At 40.1% G+C, this 17,498-nt stretch overlaps 1 protein-coding gene across 1 annotated transcript in view; it reads right to left on the bottom strand.

Moving 5' to 3' along the window:
* Positions 1-7,453: 7,453 nt before the first annotated feature.
* SLC26A4 (solute carrier family 26 (anion exchanger), member 4) overlaps positions 7,454-17,498 on the bottom strand; it is a 52,298-nt gene continuing 42,253 nt past the window's right edge. Inside the window, exons 17-22 of the mRNA XM_006774938.2 lie at positions 17,113-17,208; positions 16,301-16,531; positions 14,255-14,309; positions 12,623-12,765; positions 10,112-10,195; positions 7,454-7,644 (exon numbers count right to left, since the gene is read on the bottom strand). Coding sequence (XP_006775001.1) covers positions 7,621-7,644; positions 10,112-10,195; positions 12,623-12,765; positions 14,255-14,309; positions 16,301-16,531; positions 17,113-17,208 — 633 coding nt within the window. The 3' untranslated portion in view covers positions 7,454-7,620. The remainder of the gene's footprint in view (positions 7,645-10,111; positions 10,196-12,622; positions 12,766-14,254; positions 14,310-16,300; positions 16,532-17,112; positions 17,209-17,498) is intronic.

A 17,498-nucleotide genomic window follows, 5' to 3' on the forward strand; every position in this document is an offset into this window, starting at 1 on the left:
AATTGATAGGATTAATATCAACTGGTATAAATACAGATGTAACAAGACAATAAAACACAGAACTTGGCTGGAGATCCTGTCTAGAGAACCTGGCTAGGTTGCTGATCAACTGAACGCTGTCTCTGTGTCATTCCTTCTTTGCCAACTCCGTCCACACCTTTGGGAACCCCTGGACCTGCTGGGGTTGGACCCCGACAAAAAGGAGCTTTGTTTTATAAGTCCCTGAGGCTTTGCTTTTTCAGTTTTCCGGTGTGTGTATTTTTGGTTAGTGTAGTGTAATCAAACGCTATGCAATTAGATATTTAAGACAAATCTCTTCCAGCTCTTACTTCCAAGTAGCTGGTCACCTCTAAGCCTCAACTAAATAGAAATTCTGGAGACTTGAAAAGGGCCCCCAAACAGTCCCTTTTCAAGTCTCCCCAGTTTCAGTTCTCATCACCATTCACTTAGTTGCTCAATCATGAATCCAAAACAAGGGATCATCTTTTTTTGTTGTTTTGTTAATCTCACCTGAGGATATTTTTCCATTGATTTTTAGAGAGAGTGGAAGGGAGGGGGAGAGACACATTGATTGGTTGCCTTCCACATGTAGCCCTGCCAGGGATCAAGACTGCAACAGAGGCACGTGCCCTTCATCAGAATTGAACCCAGGACCCTTCAGTCCATAGAACGATGCTCTATCCACTGAGCCAGACCGGCTAGGGGGAGGGATCATTCCTCCCACTTGCTCACTCCCACAATCTGATCACCAAGTTTTCCTGAGTATGTCTCAGGTTTGTCCTGGACATCTGCAATAGCCTTCTTCTTGTTCCTGCTTCCAGTCTTGGAATATACATAATGCCTTCAAAAGCATGTTCAGTAAGGGTCTCCAGTAAAACTTCTCCCTCCCGCCCATCCCAGCCACCGAGTTCCTTTTCCTATAAGCAGCCCAAATGACCAGATCCTCAAGAGCTACTCTGCAGATAGACACAAACAGAGTAATCTTCCAAAAACACAAAACTGGCCATATTTTTCCCCAGCCTAAAGCCTTTCAGCACCTTCCCATTACAAACTCTTGAGTTTTAGGACCCTGTGTTGGCAGCATCCCAGTCCTGCTGATCTTTCCATTCCAGACAACCCCCTTCCCAGCTGAGATCTTTGCTATCTTGGGGCTTTTACTATGCTGTTCCCTCTGCTTGGACAATTCTCCCCCAGGTCTGTGCATGCTAATTCTTTCCTTAAATACCACCTCATAGAGAGCAGAGCCTTTGCACTCTATGATTATCTGTAACAGAAGGCCCTCCATTTGTTACTTTGAAGCCCCTACCAGAAGGAGTTGTCATATATTTGGGGGGAAGTTTTATTACCATCTCCCATATGTTTCATGAGCACAGAGATTGTCTATTTTGTTTACCACTCATTGGATAGCCAGCTCTTAGTTCTGTGCCTATCAGAAAATAGGTGCACTGTTACCAATGAATGAATAAGGGACTGATGGGAAAACTTACGTCCTAAAAAGGGGTAGGGGTAGGGGGAGGGGCCGTGCAAATGATACTAAAAAGAGAAGCTAGCCTGACTGGCATGGCTCAGTGATTGAGTGTTGACCTGTGACCCAGAAGGTCATGGTTCAATTCCCAGTCAGAGCACATGCCTGGGTTGCAAGCTCGATCCCCAGTGTAGGATGTGCAGGAGGTGGCCAAACAAAGATTCTCTCTCATCATTTTTATCTCTCCCTCTCCCTTCTTGTCTGAAATCAATTTAAAAAAATGTTTTTAAAGAGAGAAACTAGCTTTAGCTATTTAAGCAGGCAATTTGGCCTTCATGTGGTTTCTCCCCTGAGTACAGATTTTTATCCTGAGCTTCCTCACACTGTGTGGCTGACTGTGTCTCTGTTTAGGCCAACCACTGACTGTAGAGAGGAAAGAACTGCAGTAAATAAGAGTGGAACCACTCCCTAGGGCAGGGGTGGGCAACCCTTGGCACGCGTGCCAAACATGGCATGCCAGTAACTTTCACTGGCACACAAAACCCTCTCTTATAATCTTCCATTTACATTTTTTTTCTTAATATCGACTTTTTTATTTTTCAGATAAATTCAGTGTAGGTGCATCTTAGATAAATAAATAATTTTACATAAGTTATCTTAAAGACCTTTGACATGGGTTGACGAGAGAGGGGAAGAGCAATTTTTGTCACTTGAATGAATTTTATTATTTCTTCAAGGTTCTTCACATACGTATACCTTAAGCGATATCAAGTAGGCATAACATGTTCTCAAAAAATTAGGGTTGTCACGCAGAAGAATTTTGAGTCAGAGATTTTGCTGGTTTTAGCACGCGCTCACAAAAAGGTTGCCCACCCCTGCCCTAGGGTTCAAGACCTTGAATTCTTTGGAAGAAAGTGACAGCAAGCACAGGGCTTTCCTTTGCCAGACCTTGTATTTTGTCACAGACATTTAATAACTGGTTTAAACAGAAATATTAAGCAATCACTTCTTCCATTGTTTTTGGAACCCAAAATTCTTTTTGTTTACAAGCAAATAAAACCAGAGAAGACAATGACTCTTACATAGAAACAGCAGCATGTTTATAAGGAAATGTTAACTCTACAATCTCAAATCAGTATCTGTTTCTGCCCTAAGTGCTTTAATATAACACATGTTTTTCTAATTATGAAAGTAATGCCTCATACCATTATAGATAATAGAATATTAAAATTGTATTTAAAAGGATAAAACTAGGGAAATAAAATCACATCCAGGGAATAGGCTTGTTTTTTCTAAATCACAAAAGCTAATATGTCCGTGTCCATCTGTTACTCTCTCCTTGGAAACTAAACAACAAAAGCTTCATTCATTTCTACTTTAATTACACCTTCTGAATTTATTTCTAGGTATCCAGGTCAGTTGACTGGATTAGCTAAGTAATGTAACCCAGCCATTTTGCCCTTATCTCTTACCAGAGTTGAGGATAAAATTCAAGATCCTTAATGTGGTATACAAGGCCCCTCATAATCTGGCTCCAGTCCACCTCCCAGCCTCATTTCTCACCACTTCCTTCCCTTACCCACTTAATTAGAAGCTTACTAGAGAAAGGTCATGAGCTCCCCAGTGTGTTCAAATGGTCCAGACCTCTCTATTCACCTTGGTAGTTCTCTGCAGGGGATAGAAGGATGACCAGGCCTCCTTTGTGTATGGTATAGGCGTCGGGGAATGGGTTACAGGATCCTGATGTGCCTGATTTACCACAAATTGATGAGCTGGGAAGTGAATTCACCTGAATGGGATAAGGTTGACTACTTTGATCGACTCGCAGAGATCAGTCTGTCCTCATGTGCGGCAGTGCCACCTAGATCACAGGTGTCTTGAAGAGAGCAGCAATGACTCAAATGTGTCCCCCTCCAAAATGTCTACGTCAAAATCATAATCCCAAAGTGATGGTGATTGGAGGTGGGGTGAATAAAAGAGTGGAGCCCTCATGATGGGATTAGTGCTCTTATAATAAGAGGCCAGAGAGCCAGCTATGTGAGAACACGGCAAGAACACAGCCCTCTCAAACCAGGAGGAGGGCACTCACCAAGAGCTGACTTGTAGTCTCCAGAACTGAGAGGAATAAATGTGTGTTTTTCAGCCCCCAGTCTTTGGTGATGTGTTACAGCAGCGGGAACTAAGACCAGCGCCATGCCTGGTCTCCCTTCCAGAGTCTCCACCAACTTGCAGGGCTGGTTGTCAAGAACGTGTGTCTTTCTTTTTCTGAAGGGTGACCTTCAGATGCTCCTCCTGAATGGCCGAGAGCCCCTCCATGACTGGGCTGGTAATGAATACAAGTGCAAATCACCAACAAATTCTAAAATAGAAGAGTAGGTGTTCAACTTGTCCTGGCCATAGGAAGTACTAATCTGAGCGGTGCTTCTCCAGCTCCAGCCATAAGTCTGGGATGCTGGGTTGTGAACAGGTGTATCTGTCCTTGCAGTGCTTTTTAAAAGGGCCATCAGGAGCCTTGTGCTGGTGGTACAGTTAAGCATCTTGATTGTGGTGGTGTTTACATGAAACTATAGTCGGCATAAAATTACATAGAGACACACACACACAAATGCGTATATGTGTAACTGGAGAAATATGAATAAGATCTATGGTGTGTACCAGTGCCAATTTCCTGGGTTTTATGTTGCACTGCAGTTATGCCAGATGTTAACATTGGGGGAGGCTGGGTGAAGGGTGCATGGGAATCTTGCTGTACAGTTCTTTGCAAATTCCTGTGAATCTGTGTTTCAAAATATAAAGTTTTTTTAAGCGGGGAGGGACTCAGAATACTGGAGTACTTGATCTAAGATATAAAATAGTGCATTAGAGATGGCCTTGAAGCTAGAAGATCCTGTTCCTCTGTGCCCGGGTCCAAAGATGTTCCTGAAGAAACGAATGAAGTGGGCAACTTAGCAGATTCACAATGAACAGTCTGGGAGTGCTAGAGTAGGCCTGAGAAGCCCAGGAAACTCTGAATGTCTTATACGCTCAGATGACTGCCATCCACTAACTATGTTGGCCTTATTTAGCATCACTGCAGCTTATTTCGGTCTTCCAACAGTATTTATTAAGCACCTACTGTGTGCCTGGCACGCTTCACTCTTCTAGTGCTTGGTATATGTCCAAGAATAAAACAAAGAACCCTGCCCTAGTGAAGCCTAAGTTCTAGCATAGGGGAAGAGGCCTGGAAAGAAAATAAAGAGTAATAAGTGAATTCTAGAGCATTCTAGCAGGTGATAACTATTTTGTGGGAAGAAAATAGAGCCAGGTAAGGGAGACCAAGAATCACAAGATAGCATGGGAGGAGTGCTGCTAAATTATCTGAGTTCTTAAATGATTGTATTGAAATTAATCCTCTATTTGAATTTCTTTGCCCACAACCAAATTCTAGTATTCCTATTGCTTCCTGACTTCTCTCCATCTTTTATTTTAACCCTCCTTTTTTCTGTTTCTTCAATTAATTCCTTTTTTATTTCTCTCCCTTCCTTAATGCCTTCAGTGTTTTGTTTTGTTTTTTGCCTGAGTGATAAGAGTAATTGCAAACTTAAAATTTAGCATTTTTCATTATATTTAATAGTTTTGTTCAGAAGGGACACAGTAGAGTATTTAAAAGATAACTTTACATTTAATTTAAGAAATATGTGCAGTAATTTCCAAATGTACAATTTGATATCTTTATTTATTGAAATTCATATACAACACTGGACTCTTATATAGGTTAAAAACATAACAAAAAACAATTTTAATTTCAAGTAAATCTTCCATTGGCAATAGAGAATTAAAATATGCATATTATTTAAAAATGCATGGAAGAGACAGTGCTCCTATTGCTTGGGAAACTAGTCACATACCCTGGTCTTATATGGTGACAAATGGAACCAGGATTTCACAAAACTCTAGCCTTATTGTAAAGGATTACTTTGGTTATTTCCTTCGACTAATAAAAAAAATAAGCAGTGCATATTTCCTCTATTGAACAGAGGTATTCATCCATTTTCTGCAAGACTTTTATATTCACTCTTTAGAGATATGATTTGTTGCCATTATAAGCAGGTATTACTGTGAAAATGAGATAACATAATCCTGGTTATACTGTACCCAGCATGGGGAGAAATCTGTTCTAAGTCAATTAAAGACAGAGTAACCCATGAGCATGAAAGAACATTGTAACATCACAATCCATTACAACTAATTCAAATTCCAATGTGCAGAATGGGGGTGGGGTGGCGATGATGATTCTTTTAACCAATTTGGTATGATCACTGAAGATATTCCTTCAGAAGTAGAGACCTTGTTTCTCATTCATATAAGAAAAAACAGAGGTAAGACATGCTGTCCTCGGATTTGGGAATTTCCCACATCTGTGCCAAAGGTAGGATATAATTCTCAACCATGTAAGACATTGTGTCCGTTGGGGACCTGAGTGTTTATTTTTCCCTAGAAATGAAGTACAACTTCATTTACTTGAGCATGAAATGTAGGGTGTCCCCCCAAAATGTATACACACATTTTGAATAATTATAAAGGCAGTGTTTATTAAAATACATTTCATTTTCAAAATTGAACTATCAGCTGTTAAAGTGTGTATACATTTTGGGGGTACACCCTGTATATAGGAATAGTCTCCGGAACCACAGCTTATGTATTATATATAATGCCTAGAAAATTGTTGGCAGTCAGAAAAGATTAAGTAAAATTAACATATTTTCTGGCTCAAAATATGGATTTTTAAAAACCTAAACATTTTCGATGTAAATATTCCAAACCACTTTTTTCTTTTGCTATTGAGTTCATGTAGACTGTTCTGTCTTAAAAAACTCATTTTAAACATAGAGTTATATCCAAATTATTTACTTTTTAGATTTTTTTGAAAGCTGGTCAGAATTCAGTTAAAGATCATTTACTTTACATACTGCTAAATTTTAGAGAAAAACATAAACTTATTTTAATCACCACAGTCTTACAAACATATCAAAATTGTTTTTTGTTCAAAATAACACAATTTTTGTAGTAGGTTTTAAATAGACCATACCGCTATGTAACTCTACACAATGATTATTTCTATAAACTAAGTTAAAATTGCATTTTTAAGGCAGGGATAGTCTTTCATATATTTTATTTGATCCTAATTGTGATCCATGATTATCATATCAAAAGGTGATTTTGATAAACCACAATAATCTTCTTACTGCTTCACCTCTCTAAATCAATGCTTTTAAAATATATCAGTTTAGTTCTGCAGCTTTGAAGTGGACCTTGATTCTGAATTCTGGTTACAGATATGGTCACTGTAACATTCATAATTAAGTAATAACCCAATTTGCATTTTAAAAACTCTTCGACGTGTTTACCAAAAGTGATTTTTGAAGGCCTTTATTGATAAATGCATTAACAATTCTATATCGGCATTTACTTGGTGGGCCCTCACCCTGTGATTCAGAGCAGCTCATGGGGATGCAGGCCGGTCAGAAATGGAATGTTTTCATGATGATCATTCCTGGCTCAGCTGCCCACAGGGGCTGTCGGGTCACACTTATCCCGACTGAGCAGAGGTACCCAGTTCCCACACGAACAGTGTTAGCCAACGTGTCAGAGGAACAGCAGCATGGCATAAGCAGGTCCTAGCTAGACATTGTTACATGGCCAGGGTAATTCTCCTCACCATTTTACACATTTTGGAGGTAAGCTATTTATTTTATAAATAAAGCCTAGAAACAATTTTAAATCTCTTTCTTTCAATGGTTAAGATGTTTAAAAAACACACACAATGGTTTTTTAAAAATCTAATGGGCCCAACTGGTGTGGCTCAGTGGTTGAGCATTGACCTATGAACTGGAGGTCTTGGTTCAATTTTCGGTTGGGGCACATGCCCGGGTTTCGGGCTCGATCCCCAGTGTGGGGCAGCTAATCGATGGTTCTCTCTCATCATTGGTGTTTCTACCTCTCTCTCTCCTTCTCTGAAATCAATAAAAATATGTATATTTTAAAAATCAAATGGAAAATGAATGAGTGTTTCAAGTCCAAAGAAGTAGTCGATGCAGAAAACGCTTGCATAGAATGACATCGGTGGTTGAACTCTGCCTTGCAGTCCTTGCTCAGCGTGGCCCCTGAGCCCGCTTTCAGGAAGCAAGGCTACGCATAGCCTGTGGAAACAAAGGGGAAACCAAGTGTCAATACAACTGAATTCTCCCTCAGTCTTTTGACAAATATGTAAATGTTACTGTTGGTTGCTTGCATTTGCTCATCTTAGTTATATACTGTCATGATAAAAATAGGGTAAACACTTAATTTTGTAACTCATCATCATTTAATTAGATTTATTTAAAAGCAATAATTACTAATTATCGAGCACTTAATACACATCCTTTAATTTCCACAACTCCTTGAGGAATTATTCTTCCTATTTTACATGAAGACAGGTAAGTAATTTGTCCTGGGCTACATAGCCAGTAAGTAGCAGAATCAAGGTTTGCACTCAAATCCATCTGGCTCCATAGTCCATGTCCTTAAAACCACTCTGCATACTGCCTCACTCTCTATAGGAATTCTACTTGAATGATCTTGTTATATGGCCATCAAAAATACTTCTAAGCATGGAACATACTGACGAATCTCAGAGGGAAGTGAGGAGGGGGGCCGGAAGAGATTAACCAAAGCATTATGTGCATATATGCATAACCCATGGACACATACAATAGTGTGGGGAAAGGAGGGGGGGAGGGAAGGGGCAGGGTGGTAGAAGAGATCAATGGCGGGAAAGGGAGACATCTGTAATACTTTCAATAATAAGGATAAATTTTTAAAAATACTTCTATATAATGTGGAATTTTTATAAGTACCAATTTTGATATATGAGTTTGTACTCAACTAAGTTGGCCCTATATCCATAGTCATAAACTATTACCCAGAGATGATGTTCCTGGGCTCACTAAGCTGATGGGCTAAGATGCAGGACCTCCAGTTTTCACCCTAGCAGTGTATTTCCCCCACAAAAGTCTTCTCAGCCTGTCACCCTCACTGCCTGATTTTACCATAGGGGTTTGAATATTATGCTTCTCAACATTTTTATCAGGACCTGGCAGAGAAGGCATGCTTATCAGATTTGCATATGACACCAGTGGGGGTGCGTAATTAATATGCTGGATGATAGATTCAGCTTATAGATTCAGCATTCCAAAGGATGTTCTTAAACGGAACAGACAAGATATAATCTATCAGAAATGTGTAGTCCTGCACCAGGGGGGTCAAGAACCAATTACATAAATATAAATGGGGAACCCAGCTGGATGACCATTTATGTGAAAATGCCCAAGTCTTTAGTTGAGCCCTGCTCAACAAAAGCAAAGATTTTGATGTAGCTCTTATGAAAATAAACACATTTTTTAAGTCATAGTCATAGAAACATCTTGAGGAGACCAAGGTAAGTCATGCTTGCATAACCTCCATGCTGGCCTAACCCTATCTACGGTGTTGTGTCCCCTTCTTTGCCAGAGAAGCCATGCCAAATTGTGTGTCTATCAGGAATGGTAAAGGGAACTGGAGGAGTCCCACCTGGAGCAGAGTCGGGTGGAGACCTCAAAGATACTCTCAAATATTTAAGGGCTGTTCGTGGGAGGGTTTGTATCGCTAGAAAAGGCAGATCTCAGCCACTCGTTATTAGAGAAAGGCCAAATTTAGTTTTGTAAGCACAACGAACCCTTGGAGATTTCCAATCATGTAACAAATTCCCTGGAAAACTATTAGTTGCTCCCCAGTCAGTGTTGAGCTTTGACCTGTGAACCAGGCGGTCATGGTTCAATTCCTGGTCAGGGCACATGCCTGTGTTGCGGACCCAATCAATCCCCAGTGTGGGTCGTGCAGGAGGCAGCCGAATAATGATTCTCTCTCATCACTGATGTTTCTATCTCCCTTCCTCTCTGAAATCAATAAAAATATATATTTTTTCAAAAGCTACTAGTTTCCGATGTCTGGAAACGTTCACACAAAAGCTGAGAGAACATTCTTAGGCGTGGTGTAGAGGGATTTCTGTGTGAGCACTACTTGATTTCTAAGACATGTTTCAACTTTCAATTTCTCTGATCTTTTGTTAGGCCCAGTGGTGGAGCCACAATGTTCACTCAGATAACAAGTTGCAGTCAGATTTCCTAGGGATTGACTGATGTTCCCAAGGGCATCAGAAATACACAGACTCAGTCTTTTCTTAGTCATTATCATGAGGTTCCTGTTCCTCACATACTATCTCTGAAGCTCATGAAACTCCTGGGTTAGAAATGCACTCTAATCACCTTTTCTCTACTCCTGAAATCTCTGGAAGAAAAAGTATTCGGAGGCTTAGGCCTAAATCAGGACCAGTGTGTCGGCAGCTTCCAGTTGCAGATCCTATATGTCTGGGGGCAGAAGGTCCCCAAGTTCTTAATGTCTTCAAGGGAAAATTCTTGTTTTCCATTTTCCCCTTTCTCATAAGCCATCCTTTGGGTCTTTTCCCTCCGCCGTTGGGTCTTGATTTAAAAAATGATTTCTCTAGTTTGTATCAGACATAGTCACTATATGTATTACTCTATTCAAGATTTCATCCAAATTATTTTCTTTGAAAGGAAATCATGCTCATACCTCATCCTCAACATTAAGTTCTTCTTCAATCAGCTCTGCTTCCATTAATTCAAGAGGATCTTTATGGTCCTGGATGAGAGAGATCTTGACAAAGAGAACAGAAAATATTTATGAGAAAAATAATAGCATCACCCCCCCCGCCCCCCCATACTCCACTGAAAATGACCTGAAGTGCTGCCGGTGCTTCTCATTGATAATAATCTACACACTTCAAAATCTTTTTCCGCTCTCTTGCCCTTTTGTATTTCTCTCTTCTAATTTTCCCTGTACCATGTTTTCACGTTCAAGTGTGAACTGGCATAGTTCTCCATGGTTAGCCTCTGTTTCCACTCTCTTCCCAGCCTCTGAAGTGCATGCCTCTTAGGAGTCGCCATGCCTGCCTGAATGATCCAGCAGTCAATCGTGTCTTTATCTCAAGGGCTAAACTAAGAGCACTTAGTACAGCATTGAGCACATACTGAATGGGCTCGTGACTGACGACAATAAACAGTCCCAGGTTAAATTGGATGGGTATTAATTTCATTAGAGATGGAAGCCAATGTGTATGGATGAAGTTGGTTGTTCAGGAAAGTTCTGCATCTTAGCAGTAATCGATAACAGAGGAAACCAATAACAGTTTGGACTTTGTCTTGTGCATAAAGGATATTCCCAAAGCAATTCCAGATGTTTATCAAGATAAGAGTGACATTTCACTTTTGGCTACTCTTCACTCACAAATCAATAATCCAATCTCTTTGCTAGTGTGGAAATGAATCAGAGACTTCAGTCCCTGTGCAGATGGCCGGACATAATGGATAGGTGTAACTACAAGTTGGGACTCTCTTTGGATAGTCCTTGTGTTTGTCCTATGAAGGGATAGGGAGAGGGTCATGTCACTGCATCCACAATATGCCTGAAATACAAATTACTCCTCCTGAAGAAAAGGAAAGTGCCACAGGCAGGTTTATCATTTGTGCTAGATACTGAGGGGACACAGAAGTGTAAGTTCCTGACCTGAGAAGCTATCACTAGTGCTCAGCCCATCATCCAGTGAGCCAGTAAGTACATAAGCACCCAATTATAACCCTGACATTTGTTCAGGGTCAAAAAATCCATCCCAGCCACTCACAATGCCTCCCTGATTACAAGCAATCTTGAGTCTAACACTGGTGGGGCACTGTTGGTTAGTGGCTTTTGTGGCCTTTGTGGGATCTGAGATCTTGGGTAAGAACAAACAACAAAATAACTTTTCATGTTGAGAAAGAACTTGAAATTTTAAAAATTAATCCTCACCCAAGGATATGCTTTTATTGATGAGAGAGAGAGAGAGAGAGAGAGAGAGAGAAACATTAATCAGTTGCCTCCGGTACAGTCCCAACCCAGGATCAAACCGCAGCCTTTTGGTGTACAGGGCAACGCTCCAACAAACTGAGCCACCTGGCCAGGGCGATTCTATTTTACTTTTAATGAGGGACCTTTTTTAGATACTTTACATGATCCTGCTTTGTTGTTTTTACCCATGGGTTAGAAAATTCTAAGTTAGATAGAAAAAGGCTTATGAGTTTTCAAAGACAAGCATTTTGCATGTAGCTTATTTATTTATTTTTTTTTAGATTTGTGGTTTTGCTACTTGTTTTACTTTTTTGTATTCAATGTCCAGATCTTGGTATTTAGGACTAGTACTTTCTCCAGCAGCGTTAAGCAGAGCAATCTCTCTACTAACTATATCTTAAAAGAATAATATGCTATTATTTTCTAAATTAGTTTTTTTACTTCAGACATTAACTTCGAGTTTACAATAAGAATCTACCCTAATTTTAGGGGGGAGGGGAGAAGCAATTTAAAATACAGTAGACTATCACTGGAATAATTATGATTGTTATTTTTATAGATATTGTTTTCATTTCCCAAATTCGTCTGTGAGAGAAGAGGTTCTTGTACCAGAATGCCCACCAGGTATTGGATAAAAGGCCGACAAAATAAGGAGTCCCCAGGAAATGGGGGTTTATTCTATTTCATGGGGCTAATTCATGGCTTTTAATTTTTTTCATTTTCAAAGATCACTTATGACCTAATGGATCCTATTTAAAGACATTTATCATCAAGAGTTTCTAGTATATGTGCTGCCGAAGCGAGCACATCATCAAGAGTGTCTAGAGTGCTGAGAATTTAAACTGCATTTGTATATACAAGTTCCAGAAGCTCCGAGATTCAGTGCCTGTATTCTAAAAAGGCACTCCAGCTAAAGTCTACCTTCATTAGTAAACCTGCACATTATAGAACTAATATGTATGAGGCGCTCCCAGGTACTTTCCTATAAACTATCATATTCAGTCTTCATATCTGCCCGGCAAAGTAAATGTTTTTACTCCCATTTTACTGGTGAGAAAATTGAGGCTCTGAGAAGTTTACCAGATGGCTTAACATCCTACACTAGACTGAGACTCAAAGCTAAATTTGTGGAATTTTTGCCATTTATAGAAATCATGATAGCTCAGGAAAGATACATATGTCAAAAGGTGACATGTTTACCGTTTCTAAAATGGAATCTTGAATTTCTTGAGATTTAACCCGGTTCTGTACGTGGAGGACAGCGTCGTGGACAGTCAAAAAGAATATATCCTTTCTGTTATCATTAAAGAAACCACATTTCTCCAGCTTTTCTATTACGTGATCTTCAAAAGAAAGAAAGAATGTTTAGTTAATCTCTAGGAAAAGATATTTTATAACATCAACCAACACTAAGTTTTGGCAGCTCCTCCTTAATTCTTTCTTCTCAGTTCCAAAATCCGACCCTCCTCTACACCAAGTTTCTTTTCCAGTAGCACATGGCATGGCTGTACCACAGTGGTTGTAGGTAGTAGATGGCCTTGGTTCCTGACCAGGTCCCCTTTGCCAGTGTCCCCATCCTCCAGCTGCTGTGAGTCTGGCTGCTAATGGTTCATAGCTGTGGCCTTCTCTGGAGACCTTTCCTGGGCCAATGGGAACCCTCTCAACTGCAAAGGCCTGGGAGGTTACACCTCCATCCTTGCATGGCCTGCAGCCACTAACAGACTGACACGGGGGTGGGGGTTAATAGGCCAGCTCCCTGGCCTTGAGGAAGAATAGTCCTTGGGTGCTTTTCCTGCTGTGTGCTCCTTGTGAAATTAAGCTAAGGAAGACTTAAAAAAATTTCTTTAAATCTTTATTGTTGAAAGTATTACATATGTGCCCCTTCCCCCCTCCCCCCAATAGCCCCTTATAGCCCACCCCCCTCGCTCCAACCCTGCCCTAGGCCTTCACCACCCTATTGCCTGTGTCCACGGGTTATAAGTTCTTTGGTTGAGCTCTTCCCACCCAGCCACCCTCCCCCACCTTCCCTCTGAGATTCTGCAGTCTAATCTATGCTTCTACGTCTCTGGATCTATTTGTTCACCAGTTTATTTTGTTCATTAGATTACACATTTGAGCAAGATCATGTGACACTTGTCTTTTTTTGACTGGCTTATTTCATGAAGCATAATACTCTCCAGGTCCTTCCATGTAAGGTAGACTTTTGCAACCATATCTTTGTCCAGCTTCTTCTCCTGCCTTACCCCGCTCCTCTCATTCCTTCATGAATTTTTCCAGGGTGTACTATCTCAGTAAATCACCTGTGCAAGAATCCTTACCTCCGTCTCTGTTTCTAGAGAACTCAGCCTAAGCATCAGTATCTTCCTACACACATACTCTCTTACATTCACAGACAGACTCATACCCTGGAGGGTCCTCTAGTTTTAAGGGACCTAAGTCATCTCCAGCTCTGCTCTTCCTAGGACAAAGTTTCCATGGTGATCTGGCACTGCTGTGAGGACATCGGTCTCCTTGCATTACAGCTTTAAGGCACAAATTGGAAGTAATATCTCCCTCGGTTGAAAAAGGCCCTCAGTGTGAGCGCTTAATGGGTAGAGTTTCGGTTCATGGTGATGAGAAGTTTTGGGAATAGTTGCGATGGTTGCACAACATTGTAAATGTATTTAATGTCACTGAATTAAAAGCCACTTGAATGTGACTAAAATAGCAAATGTTGTTATACATTTTTTATCACAATAAAAAATCATTTTTTAAGGCCTTTGGTCATGCTGTAGCCACATTCCAAGATAGGAGAACGTCTTATAGATAGATATGTACTGTATATGCATTTACCTTGAAGCGATGCAAAGTACACATTTACATCAATTCTTTGGAATTCCTTGACAACCTAAAAATTTAAAAAGGAGAATGTGAGTAACTTTACCTGCCCGTAATTCAGAAGCACTCAATCACTTGCTTAGGAGAAACTTCAATACTTTCATGGTTAAACAAGACTTTGAGGAAAGCTCATTATTGGGAAACCACAGAGGTTTTCAAGCTACAGTGATGATATGATTAGGGATGACAAGACCTGTCTCAAGAGGTAGCCACATCCAGTGCTCAACGGCACAGCACTCAACAGCGGATGTGCTGAATAAATATTTGTGGAAGGAAGAAAAGAAGGGAGTTCAGGAGCTTCCTAATTCAGCCCCTGCAGGTGGGAGACATGAGCATGAGTTTATATCCCTGAGTGGAAGATATATGGGGGTAGAAATGCGGCCACCAGAGTCTGAATGTAAAACCTGACCTAAAAACCAAGGGCTCTGTATTTTGACAGTGTTAGTCTTAGTATCTTGACTGTGATTTTAGACAATAGTTTTGCAAGATGTTAGCACTGGGAGAAACTGGGTAAGGGGTACAAAGGATCTCTCTGTATAATTTCTTACAACTTTATGGGAATCTGCAATGATCTCAAAATGCAAAACTTCATTTAAAAAATTAAGATGCAAGACCTATGGGCAATAGTAAAATAGAACATGAAATTTCTGGGGAGAAGAACAAGACCTCTATGCAAGGATACAGTTTGGATTTTTCACAATTGTCTTTATAGCATTTGAAAGCAATTATTTGTTAGGTGTGTAAAATATTCTGGCATTAAATAAAGACTCTTCCCCAAAGTAATTCCTTAAACCCTTTGGCCAACACAATTTCTACAATGCACTTGAGCCAGTGCCTAGAGTAAAATGCACAATGAAGAACAAGAGTAAGCTCTCAAATGAGCTCATGATCAGGTCTGCTAAGAGAACTGGAAGAGAAGCTGTCAGCATTTTCTCACTTTTTTTTTTTTTTTGTCAAGTACAATCAGTTTTCTACCTTCCTGCCTAGTACCTGCAACCCTTGAATAATTTCCTGGCCTTGCAGAAGTAGCCAAGAAGCCCCAGCAAAGATAAACCTCAGTTGAAGGTCAGTTTCATATTATTACATCTGATTATTGGTGTCTTTAACCTGCTTACTTTTCTGCCTGACTTGTCGGATACCTACCTGAAACTTTCCTTCAACTTGACACTCCTGGGCAAGTTGAGACCGCAGTTTGTCTGCCTCGGAACACTTAGTACAGTTGTTATTTAAAAGGTTACTTATTGTTTGCCTTCCCGTCTAAACTGCTTAGTCCTGTGAGGATAGGGACTGTGACTACTTCTTCATTTGTCTCTCGTGCCTGGCTGAGTGCTTGGCACATATTAGGCACTTCACATCTCTTTGTTGAAAGAATGAACTCGACCTTGCATAAGTGGTGTCTGATATCATGAATGTTCCTGTCCTACATGTTCCTCAGCCCTTTGACTTCCTAGATGCCTGACCTGCTTCCTGCTCTAACCTTTTAATAATGCCTCGCTTCACCAGTCCTACCATGTACCCCGCATTCCCCATTCTACTGCTGTTCACATAACAAATAAAAACATAATACTTAACATTGAACTTCCTTCTTTTCATATCCCTTTTCCTATTTATTCTCAGAAACCACAATAAATGTTAATATTTGCTGAGGGGTGGCTATATGCCAGATACTGTTCTAAACCATAAATAACCATATATATATGCTTATTTAATTTTCATAAAAGCCATGTGTAATGGGCGCTGTCATTATCCTCATAACTGAGATACAGACAGATTAAGCAACTTGCCTCTAGTCCCACTGCAGCCAGTGGTAGAGCCAGGATTCAACCCCAGGTAGTCTGGCCCCATAGCCTGTGCTTTAAAATATTACATTATTACAATGGCATTCCTCTAGAAAAAGTACAGAGCCTATACAATCAATCGTCCTTTTGTAAGAATGGGCAACCCATATGGTTTTACTTCTGCCAAAGCTCCTAATCTATAATTCAAAACACTTCGCCTTACCACTCGCAATGACCTCACTCCAACAACATCCAAGAAAGATACAGCTCCACAATCCAGCACGAGGCTGTGGATTGGCACTTTGGGAACATTCACTTTCACTGGAATCTCAGAGTTCCAATCCACTTGAATCTCTATTTCCTTGGTTGGGATATCAAGTTCTTCTGGGTCTTCAATATCTTCATCGGGCTCAAAAGCATTATTTGATGAACCAGCACCAGTTATAATGCCATTCTAAACAAAGAAAATACAACTTCATTGCCAACGATTTGGGATATTTTTCAACCAATTATTCCAAATTAATTAAAAATCCTACACAGTGTTCCTTGGTAAGCAAAACCTGGAGGGAATGAACTCTTAAGAAATGAGGTTCACCTCAGTCTCAATGTTGATGTTCTCTAGGAAGAAAAGTGGAAAAGCAGAAGAGCCCAGAAACTTGATTCTGGAAGACTGTGGAAGTGGCCAGGAGTACACTGGCAGGACAATTGAAAGGAAGAGATCTAAAAGTTAATGAGCGTATTGCCTTCTATTATAACTTTATGGCATTGAATGGAATTATTTTGTTCCTCCCAGTAAAAATAAGGTTTGATTTTACAATGGAAAAAGAGGTCATACCCTATGTTTTTTCTTGCTTATTTAATTTTATTTCCTCCCATGCCCTCTTGCCTACAAGAACAACTCAGCTGTTGTCTGACATATGTATGTACACATCTGGGTACCAAAGGGGGTAGATTTAACTTTAGACAATCTAGTTGCTTTCATTTTCACTGAGAAATATAAGAATTTAAGAGGGGGAAAGAACGATGTTGTCTCACCTTAGTTGCTCTTAATTGCCCTTTTTTGATGAGTTTCTGTATTTTCCTCAGTGCTTTCAGCCTCTTGTTATACACTCTCATGGCATCAAATCCAACCTTTGAAAATAAAAGTCAAGTTACTTAAAACATCTGGTTCCTCATGCTCATTAATGACAATTGTTATCTGGAAAGGTTATTTCTCGAGCGGTATTATGACTTGAGACATTCTGCCAAATAGAAATTCTTGAGGTTTCCATGGTTTCCACTACTAGGCTATCTATGCCACCCACCGAGAGACTCAGTAGCATATTAAAGACTCCAAGACAATAGGAAACAAAACAGCAAAAAATAACTTCTTTAGCTTTAAATCTGTGTTTTACAAATGTCCTTTTCATTGAAGAGCCCTT

This window comes from Myotis davidii, unplaced genomic scaffold, assembly GCF_000327345.1.
Source record: "Myotis davidii unplaced genomic scaffold, ASM32734v1 scaffold125, whole genome shotgun sequence".
Lineage (NCBI taxonomy): Eukaryota > Metazoa > Chordata > Mammalia > Chiroptera > Vespertilionidae > Myotis > Myotis davidii.